Raw genomic sequence first — 27,867 nt, 5'->3', positions numbered from 1 at the left:
AATACATTAATTCATACATCTTTCTGGAATTGTTGTGGGCCCTCTGCAGCTGTGGGCCCCTAGAATCGTCATCACCTTTCACCCCACTAGCGACGGCACTGGATGTATCTGAACCAATCACTAGTGACCGACGTATCTGAACTGATCACTAGTGACTGATGTATCTGAACTGATCACTAGTGACTGACGTATCTGAACCAATCACTAGCGACCGACGTATCTGAACCGATCACACGTGCTCACATGCTTTAATTCCCCTTTTTACTCTAGTTAGAGAATGTGGTCATATTTGTAATATTAATTGTATTTCTAATATTAATTATATTTCTACTTATTGTTGACATTATCTATTTATACTAACCTATTTATGGTACCCTTTTATTAGGGTGGTCTTTCTTATACTTATTCTAATATTTTGCACTTCTCTTGCTATTATGTATGTTTCTGTATTATGTGAGCATCTACCAATGTCCTCACATGGTCCACTTGACTAAAGATTAGCCTAGCCTACTATATGGCTTGGATTTGCCTATCTTCCATTGGGATCTTACTTCTATGTAGCTACATCTTTAGGTATGATTTAGTTGTGATTGACTCTCCTCTTTTTTGTATAACCTACAGTTCTGTGGTCTTTACTCCTATATGATATATATTTTTTGGTGTCTTGATATTGGATGCTATGTATAGATTTCTGGATGTTACAAAAAAACTTTTCTGATTGTTGAGTAATCTTTTGATTGCCATACCTTGCCACCTGGATGGACCATTTTACCTCACTAGGCACTGATTTGTTCCATGAGGTTACCTGATTACCTTGGCCCTATGATTGGACCATCTTATTTCCTATTCCCCTTTATAAACATTGTATTGTTTATTCAGATACCTGACGAAGGTCGCTTGACCGAAACGTTGTGTCACTTATTAAATTCTTGGAAGTGAAGACAGTGTGCGGGAGTCTACTGATTTGCACTTTGTCCTGCTCCTCGGACGCACCTGGTGCATGCAGTTGTGCAAAGATCACCTTTTTGTTTTCCAAAAATTCCTGACAAAAGCAAAGCTGAAACCTTTCTGAGGAGATGACATTCTGTTTTCTAATGGAAAGTTTGTGAAAAATAAAAAAGACATAATCTATACAGTTCTTATACTAAGCTATTTATAATACCAAAAGAAAAAAATATGCTATATTGAGAAATGCTTTTAATTAATTGTAAAAAACTGTAAATGCTTTGCTCAAGGGCACTTCAGTAGTAATGTTAGCGGATATCACCACTATTCATTCACTTCACCAGACTTTTTCCAGGTGGACTAGGCTTCCAATCGGCAACTGTCCGGTCGAACGCCAGCTCCTTACTGAGGAGAGAAGAAGAAAATAGAAACCCTGCAATCACAACCCTTCTCCTCTGGGAAAGCCAGCCAGAACACTATAAAACAGACGGCAAACTAGACTGTCTTTCTGCATAACCCTTCTGGACACACATGCACACACACATAGCGTTCTAGACATATGCATTTCTGCAAAGAGGTCAGTGTGTCTGCAGCAGTGCGGAGGTTCAGTGCCTTGCCCAGCGGCACAGAGTCAGGACCCGATCACACATGATGCGTTTTAGCCACACAGGGCGGCCTTTTCTAGTTCTAGATTCACTGTGAGTGAAGCGTTTTTTGTGCTGCTTTTGCATTGCTGGCTGCCTTGTGTTTTCCTGCTCTAGGCGCCTTGCAATTTTGCACTTTGAAAACCCCAAGTTGAAAAAAGTTCAACTCGGAGCGGAAAGCCGCCCTATTATATTATATTATATTATACTATATTATATTATATTATATTTGGAGTAAAGGTCAGTGCTGTATTACTGTACTATCACTTTTTAAAGATGTCTCATTGATCCATCATAGTGCACTAGGTTGTAAATTAAACATATAAAAAAGCAATACATATATAAAATAATAAATAACCAACATAATAACATAATATGTATATTGAATTGTTTTTTTATTTTGCAGAGGAAAACAGATGGAGGTAGGTATGGTTCTACGATGTTAATCTCCACTGTAGGTGTTATCATCCTCTTTTTTGATGCTTGTTTAATCCATCTGGCTGTGGGCTTGAACAGTGACTTCAGCATAGTGGTCTTCCTGTTCAGGGTCAGGCATGAAGGACAGAAATTTCCAGAAAAATCTCCTGACACCCTTATTCTTCTTTGCCTTCTTCTTGCCGTGGGTTTGATCACTGAGGGCAGAAGCATCATCCTCTTCATGTTCGATGGACGTCTTTGTTTAATTCCTCTGGCTGGGGGCTTGAACAGTGACGTTCCAAGTGAAGTCTGCAGCAAAGTAAACTTCAGCATGGTCGTCCTCCTGTTTGATGTCAGTTGTGCAGGTCAGAGATTTCCAGAAGCCTCTGAAAAATCTTCTGATACCTTTCTTCTTCTTTGAGAAGCCGTGGGTTTCATCACTGGAGTCTGAAGCCTCGTCCTCCTGTTTGATGCAAGTCTTCGCCCTCTTGCTGCGGGTTTGATCACTGAGGGCAGAAGCATCGTCCTCTTCATGTTCGATGGACGTCTTTGTTTAATTCCTCTGGCTGGGGGCTCGAACAGTGACGTCCCAAGCAAAGTCTGCAGCAAAGTAAACCTCAGCATGGTCGTCCTCCTGTTTGATGTCAGTTGTGCAGGTCAGAGATTTCCAGAGGCCTCTGAAAAATCTTCTGATACCTTTCTTCTTCTTTGAGAAGCTGTGGGTTTCATCACTGGAGTCTGAAGCATCGTCCTCCTGTTTGATGCAAGTCTTCACCCTCTTGCTGCGGGTTTGATCACTGAGGGCAGAAGCATCGTCCTCTTCCTGTTTGATGGACATCTTTGTTTTGGCCCTCTGGCTGGGTGCTTGAACAGTGACGTTCCATGCAAAGTCTTCAGCAAAGAAAAATTCATCATGGTCGTCTTCCTGTTCAATGTCAGGCGTGAAGGTCAGAGATTTCCAGAGTCCTCTGAAAAATCTTCTGATGCCCTTCTTCTTCTTTGCCCTTTTGCCGTGGGTTTCATCACTGGAGTCTGAAGCATCGTCCTCCTGTTTGATGCAAGTCTTCGCCCTCTTGCTGTGGGTTTTCCAGAGTCCTCTGGAAGATCTTCTGCTACCCGTCTCTTTTTTTCCCCTTGGCTTTATCACTTGGCTGTCATCCGACTCAACTGCCTTGTTGTTGATTTTGCCAAGGCAGTTTGTGGCCAAGTTGTGGGCATCTGCCGCTTCATCATCTGGGGTCAAGTTGTCTGAGGGCATAACCGACTTTGTCTCCATCAAAGCCATGGTGGCCTCGGCTCTTTCAATGGCAGCCCTGAGTTTGCTTGCCAACTCAGTGAGGGTTGACTCTTCATCTGCAACCACAACAATGTCAGCCTGCAAAGCAGAAGCTGAACATTCAGTGGTCGGGTCAGCTGGAGCACTGAGCTCCATAACAGCAGCCTCCTGTGCCACAGCCGTGGCACTCATGTTCCTTTGGACAGAGGTTGTGTGGGAGGGCTGGGAGGTACCGGAGGCCTGGGTGGTACCGGAGGCCCGAGAGGTACGGGAGACCTGGGAGGTACCAGAGGCCTGAGAGGTACCGGAGGCCTGGGTGGTACCGGAGGCCTGAGAGGTACGGGAGACCTGGGAGGTACCGGAGGCCTGAGAGGTACGGGAGACCTGGGAGGTACCGGAGGCCTGAGAGGTACCGGAGACCTGGGAGGTACCGGAGGCCTGAGAGGTACGGGAGACCTGGGAGGTACCGGAGGCCTGAGAGGTACGGGAGACCTGGGAGGTACCGGAGGCCTGAGAGGCACGGGAGGCCTGGGTGGTACGCGAGGCCTGGGTGGTATGAGAGGCCTGGGTGGTACGCGAGGCCTGGGGGGCACGGGAGGCCCGGGAGGTACGCGATTGCTGGGGGGCACGGGAAGGTACAGCAATGAACAATCTATTCCAAAGTGCTGACCTGGAGTTGGATGGTTTCGCGTATTCCAGCATATCCATTATTGTCATATACTCAGTCGACAACATCCAGAGTGCATTCTCCACGTTGAGATGCAGTGTGGCCTCTTTCGGGTTGTCAGTGAAGCACAGCTCTGGGTTGGTGACCTTGACCTTGCTGATCAAATTGAGTAGCCGACTCCAGACTAGCCGGCGTTCTTCTCGGCAGCTGTATCGGCGGCCATCGTCCTGAGGGAGGGCCCCTTTGAGGACCCTCCTGACGGACTCCTTGCTCAGTATGAGCGTCTGGAAGAAGAGAACAAGAGAACAAGACAAGAAGAGTAATGGTTAATTGTCATTTAATTTAATCTCCATGTCTCACAAATGTATCTATAGAATAGAAAACTCCTCATTGAGGCAATTTGTTTTGCAGCTTAAAAAGCACTTACAGCAGACAGCGCTTATTTCAACATTCAGCACACACTCATATCACACGGTAAAAGTGGAATCACCTTTTTTACGATAAAAAGCATACAGTGCAGCGCTAATAATACAGTTTCAGAGTTTCAGTGCTTTGTTGTCAACAACCCTCAGGTGACATGCACATAGCAAGATAAAATACATACTATACAGCACATATAATACAATATGTACTTATCCTTGTCCGTATGTACTTATCAACATTAGAGGAACTGCAGCTCTCAGCCACTTCCTTATTGGCTTCAAAATTCACCCGTGGTTTTGGCCGCTTGTTCCAGACCACCTTGTCTATCACAGACTAAGCCAATGGGCTTCTACACTGTCATATAGGGGAGGAACACAATGCGGAAGAAAGCACAGCCAAAGTAGCTTGCGGCTAACACTGAGTCTGTCTGGCTTTTTTTGGCCTCAATAACCACTTTTCCAGAAAGAATATTTTCATCTAAGATATATTTCACAAAATATTGATAAATTAGTTAAATATCATTAATTAGTAACTTCCATCACGCCGGCATTACCGCTAGGTGGCGCTTGGGGGTAAGACTACATTATATCTACTCAAGTTCTGTGTTAACAAAGCTATGACTGACATGCAGCATGGGACATGTATTACAGTTAAACCTGAGAATCAAGGTGGCTTAAAGTTGGATAACCAATACTGGGCCAACAAGCATGAACTTGTACACTAAATCACCTTGAACAGTCTTACTTTGGACAGATATAGATTATATACAGATTATACTAATTTCCATTTTCCCCAATTCAATTCAGTTATTAGAGAGCTAGAGAACAAGTGCATTAAAGTATTTACTTACCGTCATCAAGATGATCAGATTCCTTGAGGTTCTGTAGAAAAAGTCTTGAGGATTCGATTTCTGCAGTGTTGAGGTTCGCTGTGAGTCTCAGTAGCCATATGACCGACCGAAGCCTCAACGCTGGTATTTATTGGCGAATCCATGGAATGTTCAGCTTCATGTGTCATTGTGACTTCATAAGGCTCACCTCTGGAGTCTGCCTGTACAGATGAGCGCCTGTGTATTCCTGTGCAGAGCAGCTCATTGTGAGGTCATTCTGACAGTAAGCATCAAGTGAAACCAATAATTAAAGACCTCAATTTCATCTTCAGTAACATTGAATTATAAATTGAACTATCTCTATATTCATGATTCATGACTCAGATTCATGAATAACTACTGAAAAAGAAATAGGGGCCACATCAGGGTCTGCAGCAGATCCTGCAGTGCATCAGGGACCTTTCAGTTGTATCTTGCTTTTGCATGTTGGCTCAAAACTCAAATGCATGTTTTAAAGAGTAATTGATCTACAACTGGCTATTAATATTGACATTAACTTGAAGTGTCAAGGTAGCCCAAATTGCCTTATCAATGCCACAGCTGGCAGATGGTTGGAAAAGGCCACAGTTTTAAGAGCAATCAAGCTCTGAAACAATGAAGACACGTCCCAAAACTGAATAAGTCACCAAAACAGCAGATTCTGTCACACTGACCAAAGAAAACACTAAGAGCAGCGGTCAATACTGCAGTGAGCCTTTGTGTTATATGGATCTTTGGTTGCTAGTATAAAATATGCATAAGCTACTGTAGATAATTTGCTTATTTTACTTTTGCTTGTAAAACAGCATGGGACCTCTTGTTTTACTATGTACTATACTGGAAGAAAGGATTATACACAATATAAATACTGCAAATACTACAGAAAAGGCTTCCAAGTATTTTACTTTTTCACATTCTACAGTGGATCCATTCATGGTTTTTTTTTTTTTGCATAATTACTAGAGACACAAAATAAAATAGATATAGAAATAAATATTCCAATACTGTAATAGGCAATACATTCGCAACTCTGTAACCAATGCGGACACACACGAGAGAGAGAGAGAGAGAGAGAGAGAGAGAGAGAGAGAGAGAGAGAGAGAGTGAGAGAGAGAGTGAGAGAGAGAGAGAGTAGTGTTTTGGCTCATTAACGCAACATCTTTCTCTTCATTAGTGATGATTCCTTATCACACGGGACGGTGACAGCCTGCCGGTAGCTGACAACAAGTTGCTATCGTAGCATTAGCTTAGCCAGCAGCCTAACCAGCCTGTCTCAGTTAGCCTCTGTCTGCTAGTGTTACTTGATAAACTCACTTTTCTTAGAAAAGAAAGAGGTGATGAGCTGCTCCCTGCTCTGCTCCTGCCCTCCTCCTCCTTCCTTTCTTTTCTTTTCTGACTTCCCGATTCATCTACCCTCTGTCAGTTTCCGAACGCACAGCAAAATCACATCAAACCATTTTTTTTTTGGAGGGGGAGGGGGACATGGATTGGAAAATTAAAACTACTTTAATCACATATAGCATACTTTGTGGGTTTATTATTTTTAATTCTGAATTATCAAATGCCTTTGCAGGATCTACAGAATACATTAATTCATACATCTTTCTGGAATTGTTGTGGGCCCTCTGCAGCTGTGGGCCCCTAGAATCGTCACCACCTTTCACCCCACTAGCGACGGCACTGGATGTATCTGAACCAATCACTAGTGACCGACGTATCTGAACTGATCACTAGTGACTGATGTATCTGAACCGATCACTAGTGACTGACGTATCTGAACTGATCACTAGTGACTGATGTATCTGAACCGATCACTAGTGACTGACGTATCTGAACTGATCACTAGTGACTGACGTATCTGAACTGATCACTAGCGACTGATGTATCTGAACTGATCACTAGCGACTGACGTATCTGAACTGATCACTAGTGACTGACTAGTGACTGACGTATCTGAACTGATCACTAGTGACTGACGTATCTGAACTGATCACTAGTGACTGATGTATCCGGCCGCTCTGACATCACTTCAGTCTCACTGATGCTGCAGCAGTCAGCCTCTACATCCAGGGTTAGCAGACATTTACCAACTGACCCAAGAATGTCGTCCATTTTGACAAAAAAAATGTCATCTTTGCAAAGACAATCTGTTGATGAAGGAGGTGATTTTAACAAATCCATTCTGCCGAAACACCAGTGAAAAACCGTTGCAGGAATGGTTCAAACTTTAGTCCCGCCCACAAATGCTCTGATTGGCTCGATTGTTTCTCAGAGCGAGAACAAGCCGTTGACGAGGGAAACACAAGACTCTCTGAATCGCTCGACAAAAACTGGAAAGTGGGCGGGACGAGATTCAGGAGTCTGAACCAGGATAGCAGTGACAGTGTACTGCAGGCATTTGACATCATACCCTAGTATCAGTCTATTGTATACAGAGTATTGCTGCTCTTGGGGCAGAAAATGTGTCCTGTAGACATTTGGCATTCTACGTAGATACAGCCGACTGTATACAGAGTTATGCTGCTCTGGGGGCAGGAATAATGTATTTTATGGATTTATCATGCTATGCTTGTATCAGTCTATTGTATACAGGTTATACAATGCTCCTTTAGGGGCAGGAGTCATGTACTGCAGGTATATAACATGTTTCCCTAGTGTCAGTCTATGATGGGTCTGTTTCTGAGGCACTGAGAACTGAGAACTGTCTCCAACAAGAGGGAATTTACATCAGATTCTCATTGGTATACAGCTACGCACCTTCTTACATCTCTCTCTCTCTCTCTCACTCACACACACACATACACACACACACACACACACGCACACACAGTAGACAAACACACAAACACAAAGAAGCAAGTGCAGAGAAACAGATACAAATCCAGACATCTGCACAAGTAATTTTCTCTTCTTTCTGTTTTTTATCACATTTTATCACTTGTCACTTCTTGTCACTTTACTTCAATGTTTTATAGCTGTGCCAGTAAACTAATAGGCAAATACACACATACGCACACATCTATAGGCAAGTGCCTATGCACAGACACACACACACACACACACATACACACACTGTAGAAAACACACAGAACCATAAGTGTTTTTTTCTTATTTTTTATCCCTGTATTTTACCCCTGTTTTTATCACTTCATTTCTATATTTCATGCATATAAACTAAACTATGGTTGTACACAAACATACACACACACACACACATACACACACACTGATGCAGAGAGACATCACACTTTTACACTTACACATTCACACCCACCAACCACCAACACCTGCTTCCTCTGCTCACTTTAAAGGCGAATCGATGCAGCTTCCTTACTGATGCATTAACATGATTGACCAGTGGAATTTAAAACTTAATGACTGTGGCGACACCTCGAGTCCCTTCGTGGTGTTTTACATCAGTTATAAAGACGACTCGCCACTTGCTCGCCCCGCCACTCTCTCACCTCATATTGAGTGATGCTCCCTCGCCCGGTATTACCGTCTTACAATGTGTGTTTTTGCCAGCTAATATTTTAGTTACGACTAGATTGAGCTAGCAAAGCAGTTTTTGCATGACAGGTGTGGAATTGATTAAGTTTTGCCAGTGCTGACAATACAGACAGGCAGACAGGTAAAATACAGCTAACCTACCAGAGTGTAGCAACATATCCCTGTTATACTGAGACAGTCCTCTTCCTGGTTTGGTTGAGGCTCCTCCTCTGTGCGTAAGTCAGTCCTGCACATGTTGTGGCAAATGTTGAGTAAACACATAGAAAACAACACACAGAATAAACCGATTTTCACGATGATGGTCTCATTTTTCTACAGCCATTATACTATTCAATCAATATTAATTTGAGAATGATACATTGAGGTAAATATTCAACATGTAGGAGCTTTAATTTAAAGGGAATCATCAGCATGGTTGGAATAGGCTTTAGTTTGGCTGAAACTAGTTGTTCTAAAATATTGTAGGCCGTCCATTTCCAGTCGAGGTTCAGTCGGAGAAGTTTTCCTCAAAGCAGTGCTTTCCCAAAAAACGGGAAAGCAAGAACTGCCCCTCGGTTACAGCCAGGACTGGAAACAAACTTCTGTCCCGCTGGCCACAGCAGCCGGTCGTCCCACAATCCACCTGCCACCTCCACTTGACCACCCAGTTGGGTGTTTAGAAGAGAACCAGACCTCCAGATGAGGACTGATTACCTGCCTTACCTTACCTACCTTAAGTGTCTGTTCGAGTGGAAAAACTTCCCAAACTTCCCAGCATTTCTCTGATGGTAATGTCCCACCATGCGTCACCACAGGAGTTCCTGCAGCAGCCAGTTAGCTCGGTTGGAACAACTCTGGATGTGATAATTGACTCGTTTTTTGACGCTAATAATTTTACATTTCTGTGGCGACACTGCAGGAGAACTCACACCTGTGTTTGATCTGCCATGGGGAGCGTTACAGATCATATTTCATGTTCCACGTTTCTGCTTTTAGTGATTTTCCAATATTGGAGAATTTCCTTGATACCAAGACCACATAACTACAATTGTGGCATCTTTATTTTTTCCTATTATGTTGAAAGTTTCCATGGTCATTTAGTAAGTTTCATGAAACCTGTTGAATAACCCCATTGCATAATTTAAACAATACACGTGCATCACTGAGAAAACATCTTTTTCTTAATTCTCAAAAATATTTTTCCTGTTGATCCTGTTTCCTGTGATTTTCATGCAGACTCCCTCTGTCTTTCTCCTCTTTCTCTCCCTTTCTTAGCTTTAGTTTAGTTGATTAATTTGCATATACAAAAATGATAAATCAGAGAGAAAGTTGAAAAACAAAATATGTGCAGCTTAAAGGGGACAACAATTTTTGAAATTGGTCCAGTATTGAGCGAGATCGCTTCAGCCGGCAGCCGCGAAACGAGCTGCAATGTAATCCGACGGGGCAAATCTCACCGTCAATGTACGTCCACTAAAAGTTCTTGTTTTTGCCACTGACAGCCTCAGATTGTTATTATAAGTGTCTGACAACATTATGGAAAGGACCCTACAGAGAAATTAAACGTTTTTCTTTACCTTTCGCTTGATCCGGTCTGTGTGTAACCAAGTCTCGCTCAAGTCTCGCGAGAGTTGAGTTGTTGCAGGAAGTTACACACAGACCGGATCATGCGATTTGCCCGGTCGGATTACATTGCAGCTCGTTTCGCGGCTGCCGGCTGAAGCGATCTCACTCAATACTGGACCAATTTCAAAAATTGTTGTCCCCTTTAGTCACTTAGACACAAAAAGATGGAAAAATAGGGTCCAGGTTGAAAAATACCAAAGTTACCCTTTAACAGTTAACAGTTAATAAACAGTACTGGTCCCATGAATGATAAAATGTATCTGGAGCGATAAGAGGGTTTGATGGACAAAGCAGAGTCTCTCCTGTCCTTGGCTTGTCTGCAGCTCTGCCCTGAGGACATACAGCGTGTTTAGTACAGTAGCAGCATGAGTCCATTTGTGATTTATCTGCTGCTCTGTGGAAACTGCAGACTTGGATATTGATCAACTCCCCTCTTCTCTCTCTGTTCTCTTTTCTCTGTTTCTATCCCTGCTCCCACAGCACCAAGGTCTTCAAATACAGTCAGGGAAACTGGCAATGGGAGACTTCACTCCTCTAGACCTGGGTGCTGAGAAACTTTGTCATTAACCCCGTTTCTCACACAGAAAGAAGAAGAAGAAAAAGACAACTTTGTTGTCCAGCCAAAGCAGGAAAACCGTCTACGGTCTCACCAATTAAAACTCAGCATCACATCCATGTACATCACATTAGAAAAAAACATCACATCAATGTACAACAATCAATACAATGTGTAACACTGTGTTACAACAAAATAGATAAAGAGATAGTTGGATCATTTTCATGATTTCGAACTGATGTTAGAAATGGTTGGTGATTGTTCATATCTTCTCCATCCTCCACCCTCAAGCCAGCAGCCTGTCAACGGCCACAAGTTTCAACAGAACCAAAGTTTTGGTTCTGGATAGGAACACGTTTGAACCAAGCAGCCAAACCCTCAGCTGAATGTTGAAGCCGATCCTGAAGCTCAGCAGCAGCAGTTCCTCTAACGTCCGCTAGAGTCCGGCTCCAAAAAGACTCCAAACCTCCAACTCCATGAATCACATCACATTTTTTCTACAGGAGGTTTTGGTCTCAGCAGCTAATTTCACTTCTTCTAATGTATGTCCTTATGGAGATTTTCAAAAATAATTGTGTCATTAACAGATATAACAGATAAAGCACGGGGTTGTTTTCCTAGTGATTGACAGGTCTTTTTGGGCCAATAGCAGGCGGAGCAGCGGCTCTGCAGACGACCCAAACTCCGCCCTCTGCCTCTCTTTGGCTGCTCCGGCTCCAAAAAATGTCAACATGGCGGCGACCGTAAACACAATCTGCAGAAGCCTATGAGTTTTTACAGTCTATGGTTTGAACCTGAGGACATTTGGACCGCTGCTGGAACTTGAGTGACAACAGTCCAGAGAAGACTGTTGCCAAACAGTTGGAGGCCGTGACTTCTGGTAGGAGAGGCGGCCTGGTGACGGCGGCAGTGGCTGTCGACGCCCCGGGGAAAAGTAACCTGCCACTATTCATTTTCATCCATGATGGTCCCGCAGGCTGCTGCAGAAAATGGCTCCGGATGGATGCTGGAAGAAGAGTTCTTGCTCTTGGCCAACTTTATACCATTTGTCTGTGGTAATGCAGGAAATGTTTCCCTTTGGAACATCCTATTCTTTCATACAGTCTTTCAGCTCAGAGTAAGTCTTTATTCATATACCACTTTTCAAAACCAACGGTTACAAAGTGCTTCAACAATAATAACAATAATATTGAAGGCCGCACTACAATAGAGTTGCAACAATGAAAATAAAAATACATTCAATTAAATATGAAAAGAACACAGATAAAGGAATAATAGAATAAAAATAATAAGGAAACTCATCAGCTGCTACTGTGGCTGGATGGTCCTCAGGAAGAAAAGTCCTCAAGACATTTGTTTTCATTTGGTTCCCAACTTTCAGCGATGTAATGTGACAATCAGGTAAGGTTTCATGTTAGAGGCTGACCATTTATCTGCTGACCACAAAGTCATCTGCCTATAGCTGTTTTCCAAATGTGTGAAAAGACCTTTTCCTTAGCCAGGTACCTTGTAACAGCAGACGTACACTGAGCTCATCTGGTACTGTCCCATTTGCATTTGGAACTCTTGGCAAAAAATACCAAGTACTGAAGTGTCCACCGCTATAAGAGCTAAGCTAGCATGTTCAGCTGAGTGGTGGACCAGCAAATGTTTGTGCAAATTGGTAGTGTTTTGCAAAGTCAAAAAATTGCATGAGTTAGATTAGATCTATTCTGTGTTTCAACACTATAAGCCTAAAGAAAAGCAAATAACCAAACCGGTAGCCTAGCTTATGGTATAGCTGTTTTGTTAGCCTACTAGTAAGGCAATAGGCTAAGATCACAAGCAGGGCAAAGAAAAACAAGGTGTTGAAGCTTTTAAAAAACAGCGGGTTTGAAATAGCAGGTTGGCCATCCATTAGTTAACAGCAGGGCTTTAATAAAAGCTGCAGGTGGGTTCGGTCCCTCCAGACCGGACCCACACATCACTGCTGGACGGGCGTTGTGGTCTTGCTTTTTGGACACCAGCTCCTCTGATCGCCACTCAAAATGGCAACAGTTGCATCGGTCAAAACGCGAGCAGTATCGGCCTTGTAGACTCGGCAAAGGGCATTTCTCCCTGTATAATCCCCACTGCCCCCCCGATGTGTGATGTGATGACGACTGGTGGATGGAGGACAGGAGGATGCACACTATCACCCAAACGGCCTGGACAAGTCCTGGGACGACCTGCTGTTCATCAATTGTAGCCATAAAAGTAACATGAAACATTGATGCACAGGCATTTATCTTAGACATCACCTGCAATAATAACTACAGGAAATCAATGTTGATTCTGTAAGTAGCACTGGGGGAAAACAACAGTTTGTTCTCCACAAGAACCCGAGTATCGACTTGGGATTCTTGGCTTCGATAATCACGTCTTGTCTTTATGTAGTTTCAATTTAAATGCACCACCCATAAAGATTCACTGTGACAGTAAATCTAAATTCTCCATTATCTTTCTCCCTCTCCCATTCTCTTTCTCTTTCTGCCTTTCCTCCTTTCTCTCTCTCTCTCTCTCTCTCTCTCTCTCTCTCTATTGAAACGTTGTCTGTATGCAGTTTCCATTTAAATGCACCAGCCGTAAAGATTCACAGTCGCCCATAAAACATCGTGGCTCACTGAGACAAAACAGAGAATGGTTCTGCAACAATAAGGCGGTTCCATCGACTGGCAGTGGGAGCGATTAGGGAAAACACACACAGACATCAGGCTGCTGGATGTCGATGTATCAAGCAGCAAAAATTATTGTTTCCAAATGGATCTGATTTAATTCTGTGCGGTTTTAACAAAGGAATGGCAGAATAAAGCCAAAGTCAGGAACACACCGGTTCATCGTCATTCTACATGATGCAGCAGGAATGTAAATGTTGAAAGACTCGATGAAACGGCATCTTTACTTCCGCGATTTGATGCATTTCCTGTTTAGACAGGATGTTGGGGGCGGGACATAACGCAGGGAGGGATCATTCAAAAGTCTAAACCAATGGAATATGAGTCAGGGAGGTAAAGGCATTTTTATTTGATGAGGGGGTACAGAGAGGCGGGATTGTTCAAAAATCTGATTGGTTTTATTGGTTAGAAATGTATATTTACTACTAGTGCAGCATGAGGTCAACATTAAAGATATTGTGTTTTCCAGCAAGTAAAAGTAATGGGAGTTCATTTCATGGGGACTCAAAATGAGAGAAGTAGTAGAGCTCCACAGTGAAGTAACTGACTAAATTTCAGTCAGACTTTATCGGCATGATGGCAAAAAAAAGGTTGGAAATTACTGGAATTATCCTTCAACAATTCCCAATTGATCCGGTGGAGTCACAACAGCAAATAGATGGCGGTGCTGAGAAAAAGTCTCCACACACATCCAGCTCATATTCCCTGGGTGGAAAAAGGTTAAAAAAGTAGCCTCTGTTCATTTATCTTACACCAGGCAGCTAGCATGCTTTACTGCTGGCCTAGATCCACTAACAAGTTGATTAATGGCCGTGGTGTGCGTTCCAAATTTGTCTCTCTCGCTTTCTCTTCCATTCCCCATCTGCCAACTACAATGCACACAGCGAGCAGGAGAGTTACCTAACAGAACCAAATGAGGCGGAGTGATGCTGAGCGAGGCGACAGTCTCATCCACTCATCCACTGCCTCCACAAATGAGCAGGAACACTCGTCTCTCTGCACAGGACAAATTAGAGGATGACCACGTACTCTTTTGTTTTTTTACTCGTTAATTTAACAGGGACAAATACATTGAAGTGCTATTGAACTCTGGTAGCACCTTGGGTTGTGTATCTTCCTCCGTGATAAAACCCCCAAATCAGTGATTCTGTGATCTGTTGACTGAGACTGGAGAATTGTGTTTTTTTCTCTCTCCATTCACTGCCATTGTCTGGAGGAACAGTCTGAAAATCACTTCTAGCACATAAAGGAATGCCGACAAAGCAGATTCTGACAATATATAAAAAACTAGTCCTGCTGATGAATTGTTTTGAAGTTAATCTCTTTCTTTATGTTTATTAAACCTTTCAGTTTGAACAAGTGGAACAATGAAATCCAGTCAGAGGAAACTTATGACGATGGAATGAAGAAAATAATAAATTTACCAATAATTGTAAATAGGCGGAAAAAAAAGTGGGAGACAGGACCAAAATACAAAAAACGAGTCTCTCACTTTTTTTCTGCCTATTTACAATTATTGGTAAAGGTACTAATTTCTTCATTCCATCAGCATAAATTTCCTCCAGCCGGATTAGTTACTCTTTAAGAAAAGCTTACTGAGAAAATCAAATGGTTCTTTCAATAGAAACGGTTGTATAAGCAACCTTCAGCACACAAAGCTGCTGCAGCCTGTTCAGCAGATACAATATCCAGAAACACTAATGGGGGCCGTCCGGGTCAGGGGGAAGTGTTTGAGTTAAGCCTTTAAAAGTGAGGGGTTATGGTTAGGGTCTAGGAAACTAATGCATGTCAATAGAATACATATCCTCATAAGAATAGGGATGTGTGTGTGTGTGTGTGTGTGTGCGTGTGTTTCAACCTGCTCTGCTGGCTGCTGAACCTTGTCCATTAGATTAAATACACACAGCTACTATTCTGCTATTCTGCTATTCTACCAGCCAAGGAGCCGCAGCTGCAGGAGTAGAGACATTCATTCCTTTTCTTGATATGAATTCTATACCTGAGTGATCTTTGACCATTAAAATTATAATAGTAATAACTGTATTTATAAAGCACCTTTCATACAAATGTAACTCAAAGTGCTTTACCGAGTAAAAACATACAATAAAAACCAAGAAAATAAAGATAATATAAGAGGCATAGAATAAGTGTTGATTAAAAGCAAGATTAAAAAGGTATGTTTTTAAATGTCTTTTAAAAGTGTCCCCTGAGCCTCTCTGATGTACGGCAGGGCGGTCCAGAGCCTCAGGGCAAACACACTGAAAGCAGCGTCTCCCATTTTCTTTGTGGTAACCTTCGGGACATTTAGAAGGCATCCTACAGAGGACCTGAGGGGATGTGACGGGACGTAGGATGAAAGACACTCTGTGATGTAAGGAGGAACCATTTAGTGCCTTAAAAACCATGAGGAGGACTTTAAAATTGATTCTAAAAGACACAGGGAGCCAGTGTAACTCACGTAAAAAAAAAAAAAAAACTGGTGTAATGTGTTCTCTCAATTTGTCCTAGTTAGGACCCTGGCAGCAGCATTTTGTATGGTCTGTAGTCTTGCAATTTTTATTTTTATTTAACCTTTATCTAACCGGGTCGGTCCCGCTGAGATGCAAAGACCTCTTTTTCAAGGGAAGCCTGGCCAAGATAGCAGCATAAAGGAGGTAAAGGTTACAACAACATTAAAACAGAACACACATTAAGACACAAACACACAATAAAATAAATAAAAACAATCCTCCGTCCTTCCCTCCCTCTGTCCTCCATCCTTCTATCCCTCTGTCCTCCATCCTTCCTTCTCTTCCTCTGTCCTCTGTCCCTCCCTCCCTCTGTCCTCCATCCTTCCATCCCTCTGTCCTCCTCTTTCCCTTCTTCCTTCCCTCCCTCCATTCTCCATCCTTCCATCCCTCTGTCCTCCTCCTTCCCTTCTTCCTTCTCTTCCTCTGTCCTTCCCTCCCTCTGTCCTCCATCTTTCCATCCTTCTGTCCGCCCTCCTTCCCTTCTTCCTTCTCTTCCTCTGTCCTCCATCCTTCCATCCCTCTGTCCTCCTTCCCTTCTTCCTTCCCTCCCTCCATTCTCCGTCCTTCCATCCCCCTGTCCTCCCTCCTTCCCTTCTTCCTTTTCTTCCTCTGTCCTCCGTCCTTCCCTCCCTCTGTCCTCCATCCTTCTATCCCTCTGTCCTCCTCCTTCCCTTCTTCCTTCCCTCCCTCCATTCTCTGTCCTTCATCCCCCTGTCCTCCCTCCTTCCCTTCTTTCTTCCCTCCCTCTGTCCTCCTTCCCTTCTTCCTTCCCTCCCTCCTTCCCTTCTTCCTTCCCTCCCTCTGTCCTCCATCTTTCCATCCTTCTGTCCTCCCTCCTTCCCTTCTTCTGTCCTCCTCCTTCCCTTCTTCCTTCCCTTCTTCCTTCCCTCCCTCTGTCCTCCGTCCTTCCATCCCCCTGTCCTCCCTCCTTCCCTTCTTCCTTCTCTTCCTCTGTCCTCCGTCCTTCCATCCCTCTGTCCTCCTCCTTCCCTTCTTCCTTCTCTTCCTCTGTCCTTCGTCCTTCCCTCCCTCTGTCCTCCATCCTTCCATCCCTCAGTCCTTCCTCCTTCCCTTCTTCCTTCCCTCCCTCCATTCTCCGTCCTTCTATCCCCCTGTCCTCTCTCCTTCCCTTCTTCCTTCTCTTCCTCTGTCCTCCGTCCTTCCCTCCCTCTGTCCGCCCTGCTTCCCTTCTTCCTTCCCTCCCTCCATTCTCCATCCTTCCATCCCCCTGTCCTCCCTCCTTCCCTTCTTCCTTCTCTTCCTCTGTCCTTCGTCCTTCCCTCCCTCTGTCCTCCATCCTTCAGTCCTTCCTCCTTCCCTTCTTCCTTCCCTCCCTCCATTCTCCGTCCTTCTATCCCCCTGTCCTCTCTCCTTCCCTTCTTCCTTCCCTCCCTCTGTCCTCCATCCTTCCATCCCTCTGTCCTCCCTCCTTCCCTTCTTCCTTCTGTCCCTCTGTCGTCCCTCCTTCCCTTCTTCCTTCCATCTCTCCCACCTTCACTCTTCCATCCCATCTGTTCTTCTCTGTGTTTCTACCTTTCCTGCTTTTCAATTTGTATTTTTTCAGCAGCCGGCACAAACCTCAGTCTGGACCTGCACTTCAAAATTGATTCAAATATTTGAGCTGCACCGGGCCGACGGACAAATATTTGAACTTCAAGCGGACTAAAATATGGATTGAATGGAATGGATGGATGGAATGAATTTGTCAAAATCAAATACACACACACACACACACACACACACACCATTACTGTACAGAAAATAGTATTCCCATTACACACTAGAGAGCAGATTGGTTCCTTCCAAGCAGGTTCAGCATTGTTATAAAAGGCTTCCAGGTGCGTTCAACATGATCTCATGAAGATTGATGAAATGAGCACGAAATCTGAAAGGCAGATTTACATACTGTGACACAAATTACATGAAGATTATGTTCCTCCACCACAATTTGGATTCTGCGACAATAACACGAATTGGACCAGTAGATTTCACGCAAAATCTAACCCAGTGCTACACAATGTAAAGAATAATGTAAAAAGAAACACAGTGTAGAGGCTGCTAATCTCAGCAGTCTTGTTTGTTTACAGTAATCGTACTAATGTCCCAAACGTGGTAATGATTACACATAGCACCTTTTAATGTCTGATTTTACATCAATAATGTCTGATTTTAAGAGTTTTAATGTAACTGCTATTAATTTAAAATAAAAAATTGCTGCAACTTTTTAAAATTTTCAATGAATACTGTATTTACTTGCTTAATTTTAACGGTAATTATCCCTCAGTTTTACAATAATGAGCTACCAGATCCTTACTTATCATGGAATTATTATAGATTGGTATTGTTATTTTCTATATCTATTGTACAGTACTGTGCAAAAGTCTTAGGCATATGTAAAAAAAAATCCATAAATAGAAGATGCTTTCAAAAATAATGAAATGAAAAGTTTCTAAATATAAAAAAATGTACTAGAAAGAGCAGTCTACTGACACAGTATAAAACAGAAAACAAATAAACATCTAAGACAAAATGTATATAAAAAATATAAAGCCTTTGCACAGTACTGTGTATAGCGTTTTCAAGTCAAAATAATTATACAATTATCTACAACATCAGTATGGTTTGAATATACATACAATGGAAATTTAACATTTTGTAATTTGCTTATATTGTGTTTGCCTGAGGTTGAAAATTGAGTTGATTCATAGAGATGGTGAGGCAGAAAGAGAGAGAGAAGAGAAGAGGGAAAGAAGGAGGGAGAGAGGGACGTGAAGAGGCCACAGCTGTGGAGGAACAAGTGTCTCTCTGTCCGTCCCTCTGGCTCTCAGGGTGGAGAGCGTCTTGATGAGGACACATCTGATCTGTCCAACAGCAAGCAGCTCTCTCTCTCTCTCTCTCTCTCTCTCTCTCTCAACTCTGTCCATCTCTCTCTCTCTCTCTCTCTCTCTCAACTCTGTCCATCTCTCTCTCTCTCCTCTCTGCCTCTTTTTAGCAAGGCGCTGTGGTTTTCAAGAGCCAGATTCAGCCAGAAGACACACACTTCACACCTCTAGGCTTTATGAAACTTCACAACCCGATCCCGCAAAAATACATAAAATGATCACGACTAATTTGTGTCCACAGCACGTAAATCTGCGTTTCAGAGTTTGTGCTCATTTCACGTCTTTTCATGAGATCACGTGGAGACTTCATTTCCGTCATGGTGTGGTAATTACTAAAACAAAGTATAAGGTTGTATTTCTGTGAAAAATTTAACCAACTTTACATGTCTTCACACCTTGGCTGCTACTTTAATCTCCCATAATCCTCTTTGTTGCAAATGAGATGCGTTGTGAGACTGTACACAATCTGTCTCTTTGTCTTTCTTTCCTCTTCTTCTTCTCTCTCTCTCTCTCTCTCTCTCTCACTATATTTTCCTATATTTCTGTGTCTCACTGACTACAGCATGTGCCTCTCCAGCTGTCAGGTGACTTTTAAGTGAACTTTTGAAATGTTGCAAAAGATAAAATCAGGTTTGTTTCCATCAGATGGGTTGAAGTGAATAAACAGGCTTCCTGAATGTCAGAATAAAATCCATCCACAAGAAAAGTGGAAAGACTCCTTAAAGAATTGATAGATATTGTTTTTTCATACTTTCATCCAACAACAAAGAAACACACTTGGTCATTTTCTAATTTTCTAATCACAAACGAATGGCCACATATCCACGACAGGCGGGACTTCTTCATTATCTATTCATATACGTTTCCATCGATATTTACCAAATAATGTCTGTATTAATGAAAAACTTTTAGTGCTTTAGAAACTTTACTTAGTAAATTCTATCAAAATGTGTAATTTCCATTCAGTCTGTCTACTTAATTCTCACAAAAACACCTGGATGGAAACCTCTATCTGTCTTTTGGTCTGTCTCTCTCTCCTCTCTCTCTTCTCTGGCTCTCTCACATTCAGAAACTCACTCATCTCATTATTTGTATGTATTTCTTCCACCACTCAAGCTTGACTTTGTCTCTTCCTGTTAATCTAACTGGTCTGTTTTTCTTTTATCTCCCATGTCATTCTCTCTCTCTTCCCTCCCTGTGTATTCTCTCTCTCTTTGTCTTTCCTCTATTTGCTTCATCATATCGCTCTCTGACTCCTCTTATCAGGAGAGGCTTTCTCCACAGCTGAGAGCTCTTCACACCCGGGTCAAGAGGATCAGGATCAGGTGGGAATATACAGGTCTTTTCCTCTCACACAAACACAGACACACACATCCATGCATGAGCGTCCACAAATATGCATCCAGGAGCGCCCAAACAGACGAAAGAAACACCCAGAAACACACACCTAACACCTAGCAACACGACAGTACAGATGCGTTAAAACACAGATGCAGATGTGCACTCACTCTCACATAAACACTTTATTTTCCATTCATCAAATCCAAACACTTTATCACACACAGATGGACTGAAGCCTCATGTGCACTAGACCGAAAAACAAGTCTGTATTTTGCAACTGATCACTAAAAACCAGAGAGCTGTAAGTCTCCCATCAGTGACGACATCTGAAGTCGATCCTTGCGTTCATGTGCTGTCAGATCCATCTGGGAAACGCCATTTAAAGTCGGATGATGAAGTCGGAGAGAATTTTCGTGTCTGTCAACATTGAGAAAACACTTTTATACACACGCACCTTTAATACACATTTGTAGTTTGTAGCCAGATTAACCCTCATAACTAGCCTGTTTAAATTAAGTCTGTTAAGTTCGCTTGTTAAGCTGCAGGACGTTCATGTTTGTTTATTGTTTGTCTTTGTTTGATTTTCCATCAGAATAGCATGTGAATGCACAAAAAGCCTGGAGCTTCTCCACTGACAATGAATAGATTTGGCTGAGCTATTATATCTATATACAGTATATATATATATATATATATATATATATATATATATATATATATAGTTAAATTTAAACCCACCTAAACTCACTTTACCCACAGTTTTATTTGCAGTATAGGGTTTCCTCACCTTTTTAGGCTGACATAAATCTTTATGATATAAATTCAATATACTATGTATGTATATGAAGTATATCATATTATGCAGTACCAAACTGATGTGAGTTAGGTTGGGAGGAGGATAGGGTCTTTAAAAAATTTATAAAATGATCCTGAAAACATTACCGATTTTTGTTTATATTGGTGGTTGTTTGATAATGAGGGAAATATTGGACTTTTGGACCCACAGTGCAATCGTTTGGCTACAAAACACTTGCATTATGCTGCACAAGCTGTTTGATTTTCTGCATTTTTTTGGAGCTGCAACAAGATGGCTCTGTTGGAGAAGGCTGAGATGGATCTGTGGGAGCGAAGTCGCTGTGTGTTTGTTGGTCCAACCAAGTATACTGGAGCTTCAACTGACATGGGGCAGAGTAGGGCTACATTTTCAGTTTTGGTGTGAACTATTCCTTTACTTTGCTCTTTGACCAGCATTAGGTTAGTGTGTGTTGGGTCTGGTCATTCCTCCTCTCCATTAAAGCTGGTTTGAAAGGTGCAGTTTTCAGCAGCAGCCATTGGCGGTTGCTAAGTAACATGGTGACTTTGTTAGGGAGGGAATAGCTACACATTTTCCAAGTGTTAAAACCAGTTTATTCTGAAAACAAATCATGTGTGTGTGTCTACAGTCCAGTGTCTCTGTAGAGTCTGACTCCGGCTCGGCCTATCACCAGCAGGGTAAAGACCGTCGTCATGGCAGCATATGATGTCAGCACCGTCTTGAGAGCTAATGGGAAGTCAGGGTGTGATGTCACCGATTGGCCCCGCCCCAGATGGACATAAACCAACAGACGTATCTCAGCGGCCCGACGGCCCTGCAGCCAGCAGTAGTAAACTCCTAAATAATAAAAACACAGCAGAGTATTTTAGTAAACTTAAACTGAGACTAACTACACTAGAGACATTTAAAGGGTCTATGTGTAATTTCTGGTCCAATTCTGGCCTCTATCGTTCAGCGTTGTCATGACAACGACACTCTGCCCTCCGTAGAGCGAGACCTCACTGTTCACTTTGTTTCACTCACTGCCATTCAGGAACCTGCTGATATTTACTCGTCATATTATGCTTCAGTAAAGCAGAGATATTACACATTTAACCTTTAAATAACTGTTGATTTCAAATTTCAAAGGCGTAACCATAGCCTCAGACTAAGACCAGCTGATACACAGAGAGACAGATTTAGCTTCAGGAGTCGGTACCTGAGTCCTGGGTCTTGGCGGGAGTGAAGACCAGGTGGTGTCCCGTGTCTATGCGCAGCCTGGGCGGGGCGGCGCTGAGGTTGCGACCGGCTGTGTGTTCGGAGCGGTAGATGGGCGTGGATCCCCGGTCCCAGGCCACGGCCAGGTTGGGTCGCGACCCGGGGCAGCCCACGGTCAGGACCCGCTCGGCTGGGTGGTTGAGGTAGAACACCGGCACCTCCGCTGGCTGGGAGGAAGAACTACAGCACAGGAATACAAAAATACTGCATGCATCACATTTATATTTTAGGCATTTAGCTGCTGCTGTAATCTGCAGTGACTGGACTCAATGTTGACTATTTATAGCTATTGTTATTGTTGCTTCAGAGTGTGATTTCTTATATTCACTCTTGTAATTTGTAACTTTTATTGTCTGTAATCTGTTACATGTTGTTTGTCTGTAACATGTCAATTGTACTGCTGCCTGTCTTGGCCAGGACACTCCTGAAAAAGATACTTTTAATCTCAACAAGGCTATTCCCTTTTCCCGGTTAAATAAAGGTTAAATAAAAAATGTAAAAAAAAAGAGTGAGTTCAGTAGGAAAATAACTTAGTAAGCCTATAGTAACTAATACAAGGGTAAAGCAAATGAAAACATTTGCTTACAAAAACTGCTGACGTTCAGGTATCAACTTAAATGGAACTTCAAATATTCCTGTTCCCATAGATTCATGTAATATAATAAATCTATCTATCTATCTATCTATCTATCTATCTATCTACTCACCTGTACCCTAGAAATGCCATCAGAGCCACGAGTTTAGAGGAGGGAGGAGCTTGAGGCGGGCAGGTCACTTGACACCCTCTGACCTCCATCTTAGCCCCGCCTCCGCTCTGCCCCGATAGGCCGAAAGCCCTCGGCACCGCTCCCGAGCCGCACGAAGCCGCGGTCTGATTGGCTCGTCTGTAGCGTACGTGCAGGAAGCGGGAGTGGACGTAGCAGAGTCCCGCACGAACCTGCTCCCCCGGCGGTCCGCAGCGGTCGCACACCGACCAGCGCTGGTAGCCGGTGAAAACCCGGTACAGCGGTCGAGGAGCGTCGAGTCTGTCTGCTGCTTTTCCCTCTTTACGTCTCCGGCTCATGTGCCTTTTCTCACTGTGGAGCAGAAAATCAGAATCACTTTAAAGGGTCTGTGTTGTCCAATGCTGGCCTCTACCGTTCAGCGATGTCATTACAACAACATATCAAGGCTTGGCCACTCCTCCACTGCAAAGCCCCACCTCCCTGTTAAAATTGGAGCTGTTTGGAGGATTATATACATGCCGAATTTACCAGAACACCCTACCGGTTAGTAATGAAGCCTCAAGTTATATTTTCATATATATGTTTTTTGCCAATATGCAAGGTAGAAACAAAGTGACACATTTTTGAATGGACCTTGGCCTGACGTTCTCTCTACAAGCAGCACGGAGGCGTTAGCCGCAACAAAGGCTAACACTGAACACAATGACAAAATAATGAATGAGAAGATGTGTAGGAGATTCTTCTAGCGAGGTTAGCTAACATATTCAGTAACGGTGGAACTGTTATTATTTACGAGTCACTTATTGTTGCTGTTGGTTAGCTAGAAGGCTAACTAGTCAAGATAGCTGCATAACGTTAGCTCATGGAGAACTGCGAGTCCAAGCTTTCAAACAACAACAAAAACATCAGTCTTGGCCCGCTCCTGTGTTTGTGAATGAAGAATCCCTGCCGTGGCTTTTGATTTTGTTTCACTCACTACCATTCAGGAACCTCTGCTGATATTTACTCATATTATGCAGCAGTAAAGCAGAAATATTTAACCTTTAGAGGAGGAGTTTGTTGTGGTGCCGTTGGTAGATCTTCAGCCATGTGCCATCATGACCCAAGAGTCTGCAGGTTTTCATTCCAACCAAACCTTACAGCAGCTGATTCCTCTGATTAGTCGCTGCCTCTCTGGTTGCAGCTTTTAAACTGGCAACTTTGTGATTATCAATTGTTGGAAATGAATATCAATTTCCTCTCCAAGGTGAGCATGACAAGAGCATTGATGTTTCCTCTGTTCCCTCCGTCTTCACAAACAAGAACATGTGGCAGGTGAGATTTTAACGATTCAACGGTCGGCACAATCGAACACAGAGCATGTCTCCATAATGTGCTGAGAAATATGCTGCTGACGGATTGACTTTGGGTGTCATTGCGTGTTCAGTGGCCGGCAGGGAATTAATGGCGCTTCTTATCAATAAACCGGCAAGCGTATTCATCATGAATGTTGAAATTTGACACTTTGTCAGATTTCCTATAAAGTCAGGGTCTGGACTATCATTCAGTCTGATCGCCCCGCTTCACATTCATGCACTTCTACATATTCACGCCTTGGAGCTGCCCAGTAAAACCACAGACTCCCACTGTGGGCCACTGAGCAGCTCTACTGGAACATTTGGAGGTTAAGTGAATTGCTCAAGGTCACCTGGATGTACGTTACAGACGTTATCAGATCAAGAGTAGAATCAGGAAGGACAGGGGAAAAGAAAATTAAAGAAAAACATATGGGTTCACTCACAATGTGCATCTAAAAGTGGGAGTACTTGTTGTGTTCTTTTATCTTTCTATTTTACTTGATTTGATTCTTTTAATGCAATGCATCTTGCTTGTTCCTTTATATGAATTTTATCTTTTTATCTGTCTCTTATCTGCCTTTTATTGATGTAAAGCACTTTGAGCTGCATGTTGTGTATGAAAGGTGCTATACAAATAAAGGTTATTATTATTATTATTATTATTATTATTTCCTCAGTCTGAAAATCTGTCTTATCTCAGTTTAGGGTGATATTTAGGATATTTGGTATTACAGAACCACGTTTCCTAACTGCATTTAAGAAAAAAAAAAATCTTTAGGTAAGAATTTAGCTATTACAGAAAGAAACTTGAGGATCCTATGTTAGAATAGCACAAATAACAGACAAAAGTGGCAGCCAGGCGACTTCTCTTGGGTCTAAATGACAATAAGAGGGAACGCAGAAATTGAATGAAGCCTCAGGATGATGTCCTTAACCTCCCGGACGACGTATTGGATCAGAGGATTCAAACTCACTTCTCTTTACTGTTCCCCCCTGTATTCTGGTCCCACACCGAGGGAACCTTCTGCATTCAGCACAAAGAATCATGGGATACACACAGGGGTTAAAGTGGGCCGGAACGATCCTGAACGGCGTTCCGGCACCTTCGATTAATAAGTAGTTTCATACATTATAATGTCAAGCGAGTTCACAGGGCTGCCAACTCTCACACATTGACCGTGAGACTCACGCAATTGACATTTTTCACACGCTCTCACGCCACAAGTCCATTTTCTCACGCGGTGAAAAACAAATTCATAACTGATAACGTCGCAGCGTGAAAAGAGACACTGACAGCGCACGAGACGAGACAGAGCAGCACCGTGCAGCAGAGAGTTATTCAGACCATCTGAATAGAGAGAAATATACACAGATCTATTATATTGTAATTTATTCCCATGCATGGTGCTCAGAGTAATCTCAGTCCGCGGCTCTTCTGCGTCTCTCCCTCTCCTCTCGCGCCGTGCGCACGCAGGCGGGAGTGAGAGTGAGTTGCTATGGTTACGGGGATGCTCTGTGTCTGTCGCTCTGGAACTTTCTCAAGATTCCCAATAATAGGTTTTTAGGTTAGTATGCCTATGCAAAGTCATGAATGGAAGCACCTCAATCCTGAAATCTAGTAATATAACATCATTTTACATTTTCGGTTAACATTATACAGGGCTGCTGTTTCTTGACTTAATCCAAGAGGTTAGGTGGTGTAGAAATGCAGGAAATTTGTTTTAAATTACTATTTTTTCCTGACCCCCCCACCAATTATGTATTTTACCCCCCCCCGGAAACAGGGTTCCCCCACCTGCCAAATCCCACTTTAACCCCTGGATACACATCAGCCAACTGACAACACTTCTGTCCTCTAATCACCTCAGAGTGAAGCGGGGCGTGCGTGCCTCCTGGATGTCCAGGTCGTAAGCGTAGAAGAAGTCTTTGTGGGCGGAGCCACAGAGGTAGACGCCGGAGTCGTCCGGCGCCGCCCTGAAGATCAGCAGGCTGAAGAGACGGATGGAGAAGCGGCTCCGCAGGTCGCCGCTGTGAGGGACCCGACTGGCGTCCAGCAGCTTGTTGCCATGGTGATCGGTCAGCACTCTGGTCTCCTCCGGGCCGTCCAGGTGTTTCTTATAGAACCACACGACTGAATGGACCTGAAACACCGAGGGAACGGGTTAAAGGGGCAATAAGTACGATTTTTACTGCCTCATAGCACAAAATGACCATAATATCTGCGGGGCGTTGATAGGATTACTGATCGATACCAGTAGTTCAAGCATTATTTCACCCGGTGCTGAGAGTTCTGACATTTCAAACCCACTTTCTGGATCATACTGTTTCAGAAAACTCCCTGGCCATTTTTAGTTGCTCAATAATGGAGGATGATGAAAAAAAAAAAGATTCAGGCAGCAGAGAAAAGACTCTTGTGTATCTAAGTCTATAGGTAATGCTGCACTGTGCAGTGTGGCAGGATATAATGTAATGGATGGAGGGATAAACCAGATTTGAGAAGTTTATTCCCTTAATTAATCCGTTTAATTTAGTATCTTAACTAGCAGTATCAGTACCTGCTGTGGTTTGCAGTAGCAGGGCAGCTCCACCGTCACCCCGGCCAGGAAGGCAGCGTTGGTGAAGGACAGGAAGGCGGGACAGGCTCTTCTCGCAAACACATCCTCCTTATCCTCGGGAGCCTCGTAGCTCCACACCTCACAACACAGGAGGAGGAGGAGGGGGAGGAAGAGGAGGAGGAGGTGGGAGCAGGATGGAGGCATAAAGCTTCACCTGACAGGGAGCAGTATCACAGCACTCTGTATTGGCCAAACAAGATTCTAACAAGCCACGAAAGTCAAGACTGCAGCCATTTTGGAGACTCCCTCCAACACGGGCCGGTTCAGATCTGACGTTATAGAATTAATTTTGAGCAACAGCAGTGATGGAGCCTAATGAGTCATAATGGTCTCTTGTCCATTGTTGTCAACACAAACACAGAAAACTTCTTCACATGAGTTGGGTATTGAACCTGGGTCATGGAGGTAAATATCAAAGTTCCCCTCCTGCATTTATCCTCCATGTGTCCCGCATTAGTATACAGTCGCTCTTCATGCATTTAAAGTCGAGATGAAATTAAAAATGCCTTTTTAACCCTTTTAGATCACATCCCCGGTCATATTGTGCACCTATTTAACAATACATGCCCAAAAAAATACAAAAAATCAATTTCTTTGTATTCTTATATCAAAATTCAATCATATTTTCTTCCTGTAAAACAAAATATGCCGTGTGCTTAAGTAAGCAGGACTCAACCAATTTCAACCAATAATGTCATGACATCCACCCATCAATCAATCTTCAACTTTTAGCGCACAGAGCTAAGATTCATTAGTTAGCTAGCTAGCAGCAGCACGGTACT

The 27,867-nt window shown here is 43.1% G+C and overlaps 1 protein-coding gene and 1 long non-coding RNA gene across 3 annotated transcripts in view; both read right to left on the bottom strand.

The window, feature by feature from the left end:
- Positions 1-27,867, bottom strand: part of LOC144542309 (uncharacterized) — a 710,732-nt gene that overhangs the window by 502,692 nt on the left and 180,173 nt on the right. The window lies entirely within an intron of this gene.
- Positions 21,774-27,229, bottom strand: LOC139915208 (Ig-like V-type domain-containing protein FAM187A). Its single transcript, XM_071903732.2, has 5 exons — positions 27,026-27,229; positions 26,334-26,611; positions 23,116-23,466; positions 22,350-22,588; positions 21,774-21,988 (listed from the first exon to the last, which is right to left on the bottom strand). Exons 1-5 carry the CDS (start codon positions 27,227-27,229, stop codon positions 21,774-21,776), a joined length of 1,287 nt encoding a protein of 428 aa, XP_071759833.2.

The sequence above is a fragment of the Centroberyx gerrardi genome, chromosome 14 (assembly GCF_048128805.1).
Source record: "Centroberyx gerrardi isolate f3 chromosome 14, fCenGer3.hap1.cur.20231027, whole genome shotgun sequence".
In the NCBI taxonomy this organism is placed as follows: Eukaryota; Metazoa; Chordata; class Actinopteri; order Beryciformes; family Berycidae; genus Centroberyx; species Centroberyx gerrardi.
This window is presented reverse-complemented; position numbering and strand designations above follow the sequence as displayed.

Excerpts from the sequence above, each read along its gene's own strand:
- LOC139915208 (XM_071903732.2), bottom strand. The coding sequence starts at position 27,229 with ATGCCTCCATCCTGCTCCCACCTCCTCCTCCTCTTCCTCCCCCTCCTC. Across the intron at positions 22,589-23,115 it reads ATGGCATTTCTAGGGTACAG|TTCTTCCTCCCAGCCAGCGG; the intron begins GTGAGTAGATAG and ends CCTGTGCTGTAG. Across the intron at positions 21,989-22,349 it reads CGCCAAGACCCAGGACTCAG|GAGTTTACTACTGCTGGCTG; the intron begins GTACCGACTCCT and ends TTTATTATTTAG.